Source organism: Tachypleus tridentatus, chromosome 13, assembly GCF_004210375.1.
Source record: "Tachypleus tridentatus isolate NWPU-2018 chromosome 13, ASM421037v1, whole genome shotgun sequence".
Taxonomy (NCBI): domain Eukaryota; kingdom Metazoa; phylum Arthropoda; class Merostomata; order Xiphosura; family Limulidae; genus Tachypleus; species Tachypleus tridentatus.
The window spans coordinates 15,165,108-15,179,141 of NC_134837.1; the positions used below are offsets into that span (position 1 = coordinate 15,165,108).

Below are 14,034 nucleotides of genomic sequence, written 5' to 3' on the forward strand. Positions count from 1 at the left end.
GGTACGACCTCATCAACTCTTTAAACACTTTATTACTGTTTGTGTGTTTTAGAACAAATCGACATTAAGGTATCTGCTGTGTCACCGCGAAGAATTGAACCATTGATTTTAGCTTCGTAAATCCATAAATTTTCCCGCTTACCCTCCGGGAAACAACATTATTTATCGGACCATTCTCATCAGCTATATAACACATATTTCTAAACCATTTAGTGCATCAAGTGGTTTCTACATACTTCAATTTTTTGGTGACAGGATCCATAAAATATATTTTAAAATGTTAAAAAAACAATGTTAACACTAATGCAGTTAATCCCACCGGTCACCGCTTGGTATAGCTTTATGAATGGTATATTATTTCACCCAGTCCTTGTACTACACATTAGGGTAGACGATTACCTGATCTTGGGTAATTGAAAGTGGTTTTGTTTATTTTATTTGCAGGTGAGTAAATATCTAAGTAGAATAACACGAAATTATCTCCCAGTAGTACAGCACTATGTCTGCGGATTCACACCATGAAAAACAGATAACCTGTTATGTAGCTTTGCGCATAATTCTAAACAAACAAAGAACACAAAAAGTTTTCATATTTCAGTTTTAACAAAAATATAACTTAAGAAATGTAATTGGTTCAAAGTTCAGTTTGATATATTGTTGGAAATACAACATAAATTTTAATTTTGTTTTCAACTGTGACTTGTGATAGTCTGTTATGAGTGTGTAACACATATTGTACAAAGCAATTTTCGAATCCCCGTCACACCAAACATGGTCGCCCTTTCAGCCGTGGGGTCGTTATAATAACGATCAATCCCACTATTCGTTGGTAAAAGAGTAGCCCAGGAGCTGGCGGTGGGTGATGATAACTAGCTGCCTTCCCTCTAGTCTTAAACTGCAAAATTAGGGACGGCTAGCGCAGATAGCTCTCGTGTAGCTTTGCGCAAAATTTAAATCAAACCAAACAAAGTGATTTCATCAACGGTATTGTTCGTAATGATTTGTAGTTAGTGCCATCTGTTGGCGTTTTGTTAAACGAATATGTCGGAGAAGAATTAGGGCTACTTTTATTTTTATATTTCATAATTTTTACATTTATTGGTAAATAATAACCACATTTATTTAATCTGGTTTAATGACACATTTAAGATAACACATTATCTTACGGAACCTCCGTAAAATTATTAAAAATTATTAAAACATTATTAAATTATTAAAAGTGTTGTTTAAACATTTCAACTATAACAAAGAGAAAAGTAAAGTTTTTTGGAATTTCGCACAAAGCTACTCGAGGGCTGGCTATATGTGCTAGCCGTCCCTAATTTAGCAGTGTAAGACTAGAGTGTAGGCAGCTAGTCATCACCACCCACCGCCAACTCTTGGGCTACTCTTTTACCAACGAATAGTGGGATTGACCGTCACATTATAACGCCCCCACGGCTGGGAGGGCGAGCATGTTTGGCGCGACGCGGGCGCGAATCCGCGACCCTCGGATTACGAGTCGCACGCCTTACACGCTAGGCCATGCCAGGCCGAGAATAGTGAAAGAACATTAAATAACTTTTGATGTAAAACCCAAGTTGATGGGGGGGGGGGTTGTTGGGAGGGTGTGTTTGAAAACTGAGTGATGAAACTTTACTGAGCCCGGCATGAACGGGTGGTTAGGGCACTTGACTTACAATCTAAGAGTCACGGGTTCCTACCAAACACACTCGCTCTTTCAGCTGTGGGAACGTTATAATTTTACAGTCAATCCCAATATTTGTTGGAAAAAAAGCAGGCCAAGTGTTGGCGGTGGGTGGTGATGAATAACTGCCTTTTCTCTAGTTTGTCACTGTAGTAGGGACGGCTAGCGCAGATAGCCGTCGTGTAACTTTACATAAAATTCAGAATAAGCGAACAAATTCTCTTGTTTTGGTTGTGTACGGTAGTTTGTGACTGATATATTTTATTCAGCTAATTAAATGTTTATAGGTTGTTTGTGAAAGGTCACCCGCTAGTACAGCGGAATGTCTTCGGATTTACAACGCTGAAATCAGGGGTTCGATTCCCCTTGGTGGGCTGAGCAGATAACCCTATGTGGCTTTGCTGTAAGAAACACAAACAAACAAACTGTTTGTGAAAGATTTCAGAACGTCTTTTTCAAACAAACCGCTGTTAATATATTTCATTCTATTTAAGAAATATTTTAAAACTTGATGACACAAAAATGGAATTAATATCTATTAATACAAGTTTTTAGATCGGCGGTAAGAATTTTAAGACATAAATAATATACACAGCAAATATTTCTCTTTATAGTTAGAGAAGCCGTAGAGACTGATATGTATACTTATTCCATTTGAACTACTAGATGGCGCCAAGTTGCCATTCTTTACAACACCGCACAGTTATAATGTTTCAGAATATGGCTTCAGCAAGACACAATAACAGATTTCGGTGAATACTAAAATACTGAGAGGACACTGGTTAAATGGGGAAAGGTTTTGTTTATGAGTAAATAAAATCTGATTAATGAAGGAAGGAATATGTTTAAGGGTGGAAGAATACTATTTTAAGGGTGAAAAGGCCATTGTTAAAGGGTGAAGGGACCTGTTTAATTATATAAATATTTTGTTTGTTTTTTGAATTTCGCGTAAAGCTACACGAGAGCTATCTGCGCTAGCCGTCTCTAATTTTGCAGTTTAAGACTAGAGGGAAGGTAGCTAGTCATCACCACCCACCGCCAACTCTTGGGATACTCTTTTACCAACGAATAGTGGGATTGAACGTTACATTATAACACCCCCACGGCTGAAAGGGCGAGCATGTTTGGTGTGACAGGGATTCGAACCCGTGACCCTCAGATTACGAGATCTCGTTTAATGGTGAACAGATCTTATGATACTTCTAATAAGTTCAAATTAAATTAAAAGTAGTGTAGAATTATTTTGATTTGAATTCATTCACTGGTCACAACAAGGAACCTTGTGCACCGGGAAAGCTCTCTTTTAACTGTCTTCGTAGATTCTTGGACGCAGCATGAACTGAAACGAGATTGGACAGTTAATTGTTATTCTATTCATACAATAAGATTTATATAGAAATTCGGTTTTAAAATATACATATATTGAAGGTGTTTAAATATAATAAGAGATGTGTGTCAGAGAATATCTGTAGAATAAAGAATCAATTCATAAAACACGGTTGGAATTAATATGTGATGCACGTTACACTTCAATCAAACTTATTGAGAGCTATCTATTACGAAGACTTAAACTGTTATGGTGTATTGTAAATATTCGCCCCCCCCCCCGCTAGTACAGCGGTAAGTCTACGGATTTACAACGCTAAAATCAGGGGTTTGATTCCCTTCGGTGGGCTCAGCAGATAGCCCGATGTGGTTTTGCAATGAGAAAACACACACATTGTAAATATTTTGGCGGAAGTGTGAGGTATAGCTCTATAAATTGAACTTGGTATATTTAGCAGCTGTAACAAGCATAATATTTATTCAAAATTGTATATGTTTTATTGAATATATTTAAAAAAATAAACCCTAATTATAAAGTTAGGGTCTGTCCACAATTATCTAGGGTTCTTCCTCTTTTAACGGTGGTCTACCTTTAAATAGGACCCTTCCAGCTTTAAACAAGGTCTTTCCAACTTTAAAAAGAAAATTGTAATTACAAAATTTTCTATACCATTCAAGAATCGATCCCCTGGTGGCTGAGAGATAAGTTTAAGGATTTATTTTTACCGGTCAAAATCGGGCTTGGATATTTGCCATAAATACGTCACAGATACGTCACCATGTAGCTTTGTGTTTGACAACAAAGATAAGGATCTTCTCTGCTCTTGTATCATTTACCACACTAAAAACAAAAGTTACCACTTAGACCAATGTTTCTAAAACGTTTGTCATCCATCTACCCCGACCTCTTTAATAAGTATGGTTCCTTCCTCTTTTCTTTCTCAAGTGAAAAAAAAGTGAGTTAAGCGTAGAGATATAAAAAAAAAAAGACGGATACCCATTGACATGTTGCAGTAATTACTTATTATTTCCGTTAATAAAACGGCATGGCCAGGTGGATAAAGCACTCGACTCGTAATCCGAGGATCACGGGTTCGAATCCTCATCAGATCAAACATGCTCGCTCTTTCAGCCGTGGGGGCGTTATAATGTGCTGTCAATCCCACTATTCGTTGGTGAAAGAGTAGCCCAAGAGTTGGCACTGGGTGTTGATGACCTATCTGCTTTCCCTCTAGTCTTACACTGCTAGATTAGGGACGGATAGCGCAGGTTGCCCTCGTGCAGCTTTGCGCGGAGTTAAAAAAAACCCAAAACAAAACCATTAATAAAATATATATTAAAATGCTTAATTCTACATTATTATACTCTATTAACTTTAACGTATTTGCTCATTTCTCCCAAGAGATAATTTGCGTTTCCCTGGTGGAGTACGCCCACACTTTGAGAAACGGTGACTTAGGCTGTTTTATAACGACTTTAATATTATTAATATGCTGTACAAGACAGTTACGTGCTGTAGACAGGCACTGAATAAGAAACAAAACGTAGCTTCTCGAACAGGAATGATAACACTCAGTTTTGTATAAAAATAACATTAATGTTAGTAACTAACGACATGTAAGGTATAATAACTCTCACGTGATTCAGTCTTTTGGTGCAGATTTCAGTTCATAACGCTATATGTTTAACATCAAACGTAACTAGGTTAATTTAAATTAATCACGATGTATCTAGTCTCTGAAACTTAAACCCAGTTTTGGGAGAAAGAACGAGAAATTCGGACCGAAATTACTAAATGATCACGTTAAGCCTTAAGATACAACAAACCTGGATGAATACAAGTACTAGTATCGTAGCTAACTAATAGTACAAGTTACTTTGAACACAGTTAACTCTCAAAGGTAAAACTAATAATATAAATCTTAGATGTTAAGACACACACACACACACATCTTCAATGGTTAAGCGATAAGCTTGAATGCTAGTTACACCTGAACAAGGGATTCTATACCTTTTAGATAATTTATTGTATCGCTTAACCTTTTAAAAAAATATGACAAATTGAAACAGAGTACTTTTGTAATCTGTAATATTATAATCAGACAGAAATAGATATGAATTACATGAGAAGTTAGGTTGAATTGTACTCTAGAAAAGATCTCGAACGTTTCTGAGAAAACTTCACAAATATCACAGAAGGTAAAGACATTAATGGGCAAGTTTCACAAATATTGACCCAAAATACGAAGAGTAGAATGTGATATTTGTCAGTTACAGATTCGAAAGGTGTACCCAACACGGCCTGTTAAAATAGAGATAATACATTTGTGAACACGATTCAAAAGATACTCGGACAACATACAGAAATAAGGACAAGATAGTCTTTAACATGATTCAAAACGGGTAAATATACTGGAACAACATACAGAAATAAGGACAAGATAGTCCTTAACATGATTCAAAACGTGTAAATATACTGGAACAACATACAGAAATAAGGACAAGATAGTCTTTAACATGATTCAAAACGGGTAAATATACTGGAACAACATACAGAAATAAGGACAAAATAGTCCTTAACATGATTCAAAACGTGTAAATATACTGGAACAACATACAGAAATAAGGACAAGATAGTCTTTAACATGATTCAAAACGGGTAAATATACTGGAACAACATACAGAAATAAGGACAAGATAGTCTTTAACATGATTCAAAACGGGTAAATATACTGGAACAACATACAGAAATAAGGACAAGATAGTCCTTAACATGATTTAAAACGGGTAAATATACTGGAACAACATTCAGAAATAAGGACAAAATAGTCCTTAACGTGATTTGAAACGTGTAAATATACTGGAACAACACACAGAAATAAGGACAAGATAGTCCTTAACATGATTCAAAACGAGTAAATATACTGGAACAACATACAGAAATAAGGACAAGATAGTCCTTAACATGATTCAAAACGGGTAAATATACTGGAACAACATTCAGAAATAAGGACAAGATAGTTCTTAACATGATTCAAAACGGGTAAATATACTGGAACAACATTCAGAAATAAGGACAAGATAGTCCTTAACATGATTCAAAACGTGTAAATTATTCGGACAACATAACAGCAATAGAGACAAGGTTTCAAGAAGAAAATTCTAACAATGAATAGCTTTGAACTCGATGAAACACGTGAATAAAAAGTGTACGAACGAGTTTTAAACAGAAACATCTATACAAAGTATAAAAGATATTGGTGTACTAGCTTCAAAGGGTTTTAAAGTTAGCAGACAAAAAAACCTCAAAGAGAAGTTAAAATGTGAAAATACTATCAAGGAAAACTACCAAAACACAGGAACACTAGTTTCACGTTAGTTTTTTGAAAGTGTTTGTTTGTTTTTGGAATTTCGCACAAAGCTACTCGAGGGCTATCTGTGCTAGCCGTCCCTAATTTAGCAGTGTAAGACTAGAGGGAAGGCAGCTAGTCATCACCACCCACCGCCAACTCTTGTGCTACTCTTTTACCAACGAATAGTGGGATTGACTGTCACAATATAACGCCCCCACGGCTGGGAGTGCAAGAATATTTGGCGCGACGCGGATGCGAACCCGCGACCCTCAGATTACGAGTCGCACGCACGCCTTAACGCGCTTGACCATGCCGATTTTTCGAAAGTGAAAGTGAAACTAAATGATAAAAACAGGAAAAAGATTTTCAAGTTTAGTTAATGTAAACTGAAAACGCAAAAATAAGGCAAGCATGAGGTAGGACATTTTGTTTATCGTATCACTGATAAACACGAATATCCGAAAATATAAAACAAACTTTTTCCTAATTTGAGGAGGCAGCGTTAAACATAAACAGTTCGAAATCAACTCGTACAAATTGGTGAAGTTGTTTCTTGTGAAAGATCCTAGAGATAGCGGATGTATTTTAAAACAACCAGTAGCACAGACACGGAGAAAGAAAACCCAAGAACTGGAATGAAATCGTATAGAAATATTGAACTCGCAGTTGATTAGTTGAGGCTGCTTTCACTGCGAAACGCAGAGAGGATTGATGACAATCTTACATGGAACAAGTTTCAAGAGATGTTATAAATATCATGATAAAAAAGATTTAATTTGTTGCTTATCATCAAGGCAAATAAAAGTAAAATGCTTAAAGAAACAGGTTTAATTACCAAGAACAGGATTTACGAAATGAAAGTAATTTCAAGATGAATCGCAGAAGCTAAAGACAAATCGAAGTCTGGAAACCGATACGATCAGAACTTAATGGAGCAGTTAACTAAAGACAGGTTATGAAGACGACGCTCTCTACAAAAAGTTCGTTGAGACAATATAGAGAACACGCAGAAACAGTTTAAGGGTTTAATTAAAAGGAAAGAAATATTTCATCCGCCATAAGAATGAATCAGAGGAAGTAAGGCACGATTTTCATGGTCAGAAATAAGAACAGTAGTGAAATAAGGACAAGCAGAAATCAAATTACTAGTCTTTATCTCTCAATAATCAAGCAGAAATCAAACTACTAGTCTTTGTCTCTCAACAATCAAGAAGAAATCAAACTACTAGTCTTTGTCTCTCAACAATCAAGCAGAAATCAAACTACTAGTCTTTGTCTCTCAACAATCAAGCAGAAATCAAACTACTAGTCTTTGTCTGTCAACAATTAAGCAGAAATCAAACTACTAGTCTTTGTCTCTCAACAATCAAGCAGAAATCAAACTACTAGTCTTTGTCTCTCAACAATCAAGCAGAAATCAAACTACTAGTCTTTGTCTGTCAACAATCAAGAAGAAATCAAACTATGATTCTTTGTCTTTCAATAATCAAGCACAAAAATCAAACTAATTCTATGTCTATGAAAAATCAAACTATGAGTCTTTGTCTATTAACAATCGAACAGAAATGAAACTATACTTTTTTGTGTATCGACAATCGAACAGAAACCAGTTTATGATTCTTTTTCTGTCAACAATCCAGCACAAATCAAACTATGAATCTTTGATGAAACTTAAACTTTGTAGACGAAAGGCAGAATATTCTCGAAACGTCGTCTTCCACAGTTGTCGTCCATTCTACAAAGTTTCATCATGAATACTCTGCCTAAACAATCTACCAAAAAAAATACGAGTCTTTGTCTATTAAATAATAAAGTGAGAATTCAAGTATAATTTATTGTCCATCAGCTTTACAGTAGAAATCAAATTATGATTCTACGTCTATCAACAGTGAAGAAGAAATTCAATCTGAGTCATCATTCTCTGTTAGCAATCAAGTAAAAACAAAACTATGAGTCTTTGTACTTTTTTGATACGCTACCAAAATCACGCTCATGTATTGTGTATTAGAGTGTGTAATTTGAAATATATTACACGGTTTCTTTTGATACGCAAAAAGTATGAACTACACCCGCGGGCGATCACGAGCATTGTCTATTTCACTGTTCCTAGTAGTACACCACTCTCATGCGGACTTCTTCAAGAAGAAGAGCTTTCCTCCTAACAATCGTCAACCTGTAAAAGGATTAACGACCTAAGGAAGATTTTACAGTTATTCTTCGTTATATCACTACACTTTGACTCACACGCCATTTTTAATGCTTGCTAGATTACAACATACACGTTAGAGCAACAGTTTAAATTAATATTTTGCGAAAGACAACGACAGAGGAAGAAGTGTGTAATAAGATGTACAATGTAGCAGTTTTTATTTTAAACCTCCACCTCCGCCATGGTTAGGTGGGTTAAGGCGTTCGACTCGTAATCTTAGGGTCGCGGGTTCGAATTCCCGTCACACCAAACATGCTCGCCCTTTCAACCTTGGGGGTGTTATAATGTGACGGTCAATCCCATTATCCGTTGGTAAATGAGTAGCCCAAAAGTTGGCGGTGAGTGGTGATGACTAGCTACCTTCCTTCTAGTCTAACACTGTTTAATTAGGGACAGCTAGCGCAGATAACCCTCGTGTAGCTTTGCGTGAAATTCAAACAAAGTTCTTTTAGTTATGTATGTATATACTGATGGAGAAAAATCTGCCATTTTTATATATAATTACCATTATTCATACCTGAGATGTCATTATCACTATTTATACTTCAAATATATATATATATATATATTAACTATTACTACACTTCATACCTGAGATGTTATTATCACTGTTTATACTTCAGATATATATATATATATATTAACTATTACTACACTTCATACCTGAGATGTTATTATCACTGTTTATACTTCAGAGATAGATAGATATATATTAGTTATTACTACACTTCATACCTGAGATATAATTACCACCTAATATATATAATCATATATATATATTATTACCATTTTTTACACAGTAGCTGTGTTGAAATGTTTTGTTTTATTTCAGGTTTAGCGACACGTTAAATGTTACTAACATTTTTATTCTGTGTTTCTACTTGTTTCAGATTAGTGGATCACGTAAAAACGAGACAACACGAACTTTGAAAACTAACATCTTCAACTGAAACTAAACTCTTCACAACCGTTTAGAAGAGGGCGCTGTTTGTTTTCGCACGTATCCAGAGGTTTAGGAAAAGACCAGAAAAAAAAAAGATGAGACCAGTTCTTAACCTTTCATTTGAAATTATGTACTTTTTAGAAGGAAATATTTAGTAACAGTCATGATGTATGGTGTTTCGAAACGAATTGTTGTTGTTGACGTGTACAATGACGTCGAAACAAGCCCAAAGGATTCGAATCAAACCAAAAAACCACGTCTCACTCAGAATGGGACATTTAATAATAAAACTTCAAGTGTTGAAGGTTTTAAAGAGAACCTTTCACCAAACGAAAACTTTAGCCCTTTGCCAAACCTACTAAAATCCACAGATATCGATGAGTTTGTTACCGTCCTTAAAGTTGAAGACCGACTCCCCCCTGTACCAGAGGGAGAGGAAGAAGAGGACGGAGATCATACCATGAATCACAAACAGGAAGTGGTTCCCACAAGAGGAAGTTTTGTAACGGTCTTAGAAGTAAATAACTACAAAAATGACGAAAAGAGTTCTGCTGACGAGAAAGTGATAGAGGAGGTTATTGTTTATCGTTTACCCGGGGAGAGGCTAGGCATGGCTCTGAAGTTCGAGGGGGGTGTTAACGTCACTGATAGCGTTTCAAGAGTCTTCATTCAATCGATAAATCCGGAGAGCCCTGCTGCGCGAGCGCAGTGTTTTCTTAGACCTTTACAAGAAGGAGATGAAATTTTAAAAATTGACAACCGCAGTGTATGTGAAATGACGCGTTTGGATTGCGTTACATTATTAAGGGACGCTCCTGTGTGTATCAAAATGTTGGTCAAACATCAAACCCCAAATTCTACCATCCAGAACGGAGAAAATACTATGAATGGCCAAATCCGGTTATTGGATAAAATTACAGAAGCGATAAAAACCGAAGATAAACCCCCGTTGCCGCGAAAAAGGAAGGGTCCACCCCCTCCTGTACCTCCGCGGAAACCTCCTTCCTCGTCTAACAGTCCTGTCACCTTTACACAGCAGGAAGAACTAGGATTAAGTGTTAGTGAAAGGATTGCTTCTATTGAAAAAACCCGTCTACTTCCAGAAAGGCCCCGTAAAAGACCATCTCAACCTCCACCACTACCTCCTCGTTTACCCAAACCACCCCAGGAGACAGACCACCTGCCAGAAAAACCTCCCTTTAGAGGTGGGGCACTTAGCATGAAGCTTCCCGGGTGGGAAGAACTTATGCAACGACGTCTCGCCCGTCTAGAGGATCCCGAACACCAGGAGGAGGACGGAGAGAGGCCATCTGAAGCAAATGTTTACACTGATCTTCTTTCTGGAGAGGATGTGCAGATCAGAGAGTCTGAGTCAGATGACACCGGGAGTTCAGTGTCAACTGTAATTGAACGATTTTCTAGAACCAGTACCGCTAATTCTAGCTTTTCGGAACATTCTAGCAGCCAAGAAAAACCGTCCAAACCATTCGATTTGGAACAGGTTCTTAGTCCTTTTGAACAGCTGGAACGAGAGTTGGATGACGACGAGAGAAACCTTGATATTTCTGATGATTCAGAACTTTTAGACAGTACTGAAGTGGTAGAGCCAGAAGAGTTTACCATCGAACCACCTGAATCCTTTCAAGACTGTTTTCTCTCAGACAGAGTGGTTGAGGATGACTTATTTCCAACTAAATCTGTACCCGATACCAAGCAAAATGAACCATATTCATTAGACTATTCGTGTGAGCCACATATTTTTAACATCGTGAACTCCTCAGCAGTGTTATCACTGGATGAACAAGATGTGGTACCAGTTGAACACCGAAACGGTCACAGCAATGAAATTTATTCTTATTACAATGTAGGTGAAAACAGTAATGAACAGTTAGATAAATTACATAAGACACTTGAAGTCTTTGAAAACGAAGCACTTGAACCAAAGGTCCACGAAAAGAACCTTAAAACCAGTTATATTAATTCACGCTCTCCATCTGAAGATAAAGATATATGTATAGGAGAAAGAAAGTCCTCTGTTATTGAAGAATATTCAAATGAAACGGAGCTATATGAAGAAATGAGCATTCCACCATGTCCTCGAAAAATAAAAACGCCTTTGAATAGTGAGAGTGAATTTAACGAAAGAGAAAAACTGAATTATTTTGACAATCATTTCGACGCTTTTCGAAAGTCGTCCTCTTTTGCTTTTCAGGAAACGAACAATGTCCCTAAAACCAGTATGGAAGATGGTACAACCAGTCCTGATGTTTATACTTATGAGGCAGAGAGAGAGAAATTGCAAGCTTTGAGCAGGTTTGAGACCATGGAAACAATTGAAATTTCAGAACAAAATTTTGAAGAATTGACATTTGCAAATGACAGAGATGATTCATTGAATACTGATCATATCAGTCGGGACAGAAGAGTGTACGCTACTGAACCAATGGCAGAAGTCACAGAAATCTCAGAGGTCTTCGACCAATCATTCAGTTCCATCGCCACCTGCGAATCGTCAACAGATTGTGGCTCAGAAGAGGTGTTCAACCAACAAAAATATATCATCCAGGAAGATGAAGAAACATTCAGGTATTAATGTATAAGTTCGATACATTATTTTCTAGTTTCTTAGACTAGCATAATCCTCAAAGAATGTTTGGTATATGGTTAAGTGAAAAACAAAACAACTATAGCGGTTTATTTTTGGCCTGAATTACAAAGTATCTCAACAGAATCTAAACCCAAATCTAACAGAAAAATAATTAAAGTTTATGATTTTTTATCACTTAATGTATCACTGCTTATAAAGTTCTTACTTTAAAATGGGTATACAAGGCCACAGTAAGAATATAGTACGTAAATACTGTTTCTAATTGTTTATATTTATAGGCTAGCATGATTATTGGGGTATAATTTACCGAAATAAAATTTTTAAAAACTTTACGCTTTTCAATAATTAAGCTATCCTCAACAGGAGACAGCTAATAAAGAGTTACTGTTCACATGGTAAACCCTTTCCCCACTCCCCCTGGTGGCATGGCGGTATGTCTGCCAACTTATAGCACAGTTATCCGTGGTGGGCAGAACACAGATAGCCCATTGTGTAGCTTTATGCTTAACTTAAAACAAAAGGACTGAACTGATTTTTAGTCCATTCTACTGACAGTTATCAAATAATAGAATAATGTTCTCACATCAATGGTTTTCTGTCAATACTGTTGACAGTTACAATATAATATAATTATGATCTTACGTTATTTGTTTTCTACTGATACACACGTGCTTTCATTGCATGGTTTCTGTCGAAAGTATTGCTGTAGGTGTATTAATTATGTAATCTCCTTTCCACAATGTTACATACATTTATACACGCACAGGTATAATGGTCGCCTTATACATTATTACCTCAATTTTTATACTCAACATTTGTACGTGAATTAATTTAGCTCAGATCTGAAATTTATTTGAGTTTTTTTCCACTTTGTTCTTTGTCTTTCTCTCTTTATGTATCATTGATAACTTCAGGACTTTTTAACCTCCTGGTAGAGACATTTACGTGTAAAAACTCACCCATTAAAGTCTAGAAAGCTGCAGCGACTCCTAATCGTTTCTATAGTATTTTGTTCTACGAAAACAGTTCAGTTTGAAAATCACAGTTTTGCGTGTTGGTAAAGAAACAATGAAAACACGAATAATGATATTATACATTCTCGTAATCAAAAAAACAAAGGCGCGTGAAATGCATGAACATTCCATTCTGCTTTATTTCTTCTTTTGATGTTAGACACGGTTTTTGATGTACCAATTAGTTGTAATTTGTTCTTACTTGGACATCACGAAAACAGTCTTTGGTCCACTTTTCTGTCTGTGGTCATGGACCACTGATTCGATGATAAGTGATCTGTTGATGGTATTTATGACGCTTCATCGCTTATAATGAACTATAATATTGGAACTTAGGTTTAGTATTAAATTATAAGAAAGCTACAATTTGGGGTTAGTATTAACTTATAACAATCCTGTAACTTAGGGTTAGTATTAACTTATAACAAACCTATAACGTGTAGATAACATTAACCTACAACAAACCTATAGGGCCCGGCATGGCTAGGTAGGTTGAGACGTTCTACTCGTAATCTGAGGATCGCTGGTTCGAATGCGGCTCGCACCAAACGTGCTCGCCCTTTCAGCCGTGGGGGCGTTATAATGTGACAGTCAATCCCACTATTCGTTGGTAAAAGAGTAGTCCAAGAGTTGGCGGTGGGTGGTGATGACTAGGTGCCTTTCCTCCATTCTTACACTGCTAAATTAGGGACAACTAGCGCAGATAACCCTCGTGTAGCTTTGCGTGAAATTTAAAAAACAAACAAACAAACCTATAATTTGTAATTAGTATTAACTTATACCAAACCTACCACTTCTGGATAGTCTTTATTTATACCTACAGTTGCATCAGCATGATAAGTGGAAGATCAACTAACAAACAGACAGATATTTCTTTCAAATATGTCCACGTCCT

General features: G+C 36.4%; 1 protein-coding gene across 2 annotated transcripts in view; it reads left to right on the plus strand.

The window, feature by feature from the left end:
- LOC143241118 (uncharacterized) overlaps positions 1 to 14,034 on the plus strand; it is a 121,682-nt gene that overhangs the window by 27,996 nt on the left and 79,652 nt on the right. For both annotated transcript variants that reach the window (XM_076484709.1, XM_076484710.1), the window contains exon 2: positions 9,466 to 12,104. In XM_076484709.1, coding sequence (XP_076340824.1) covers positions 9,682 to 12,104 — 2,423 coding nt within the window. In that variant the 5' untranslated portion in view covers positions 9,466 to 9,681. The remainder of the gene's footprint in view (positions 1 to 9,465; positions 12,105 to 14,034) is intronic.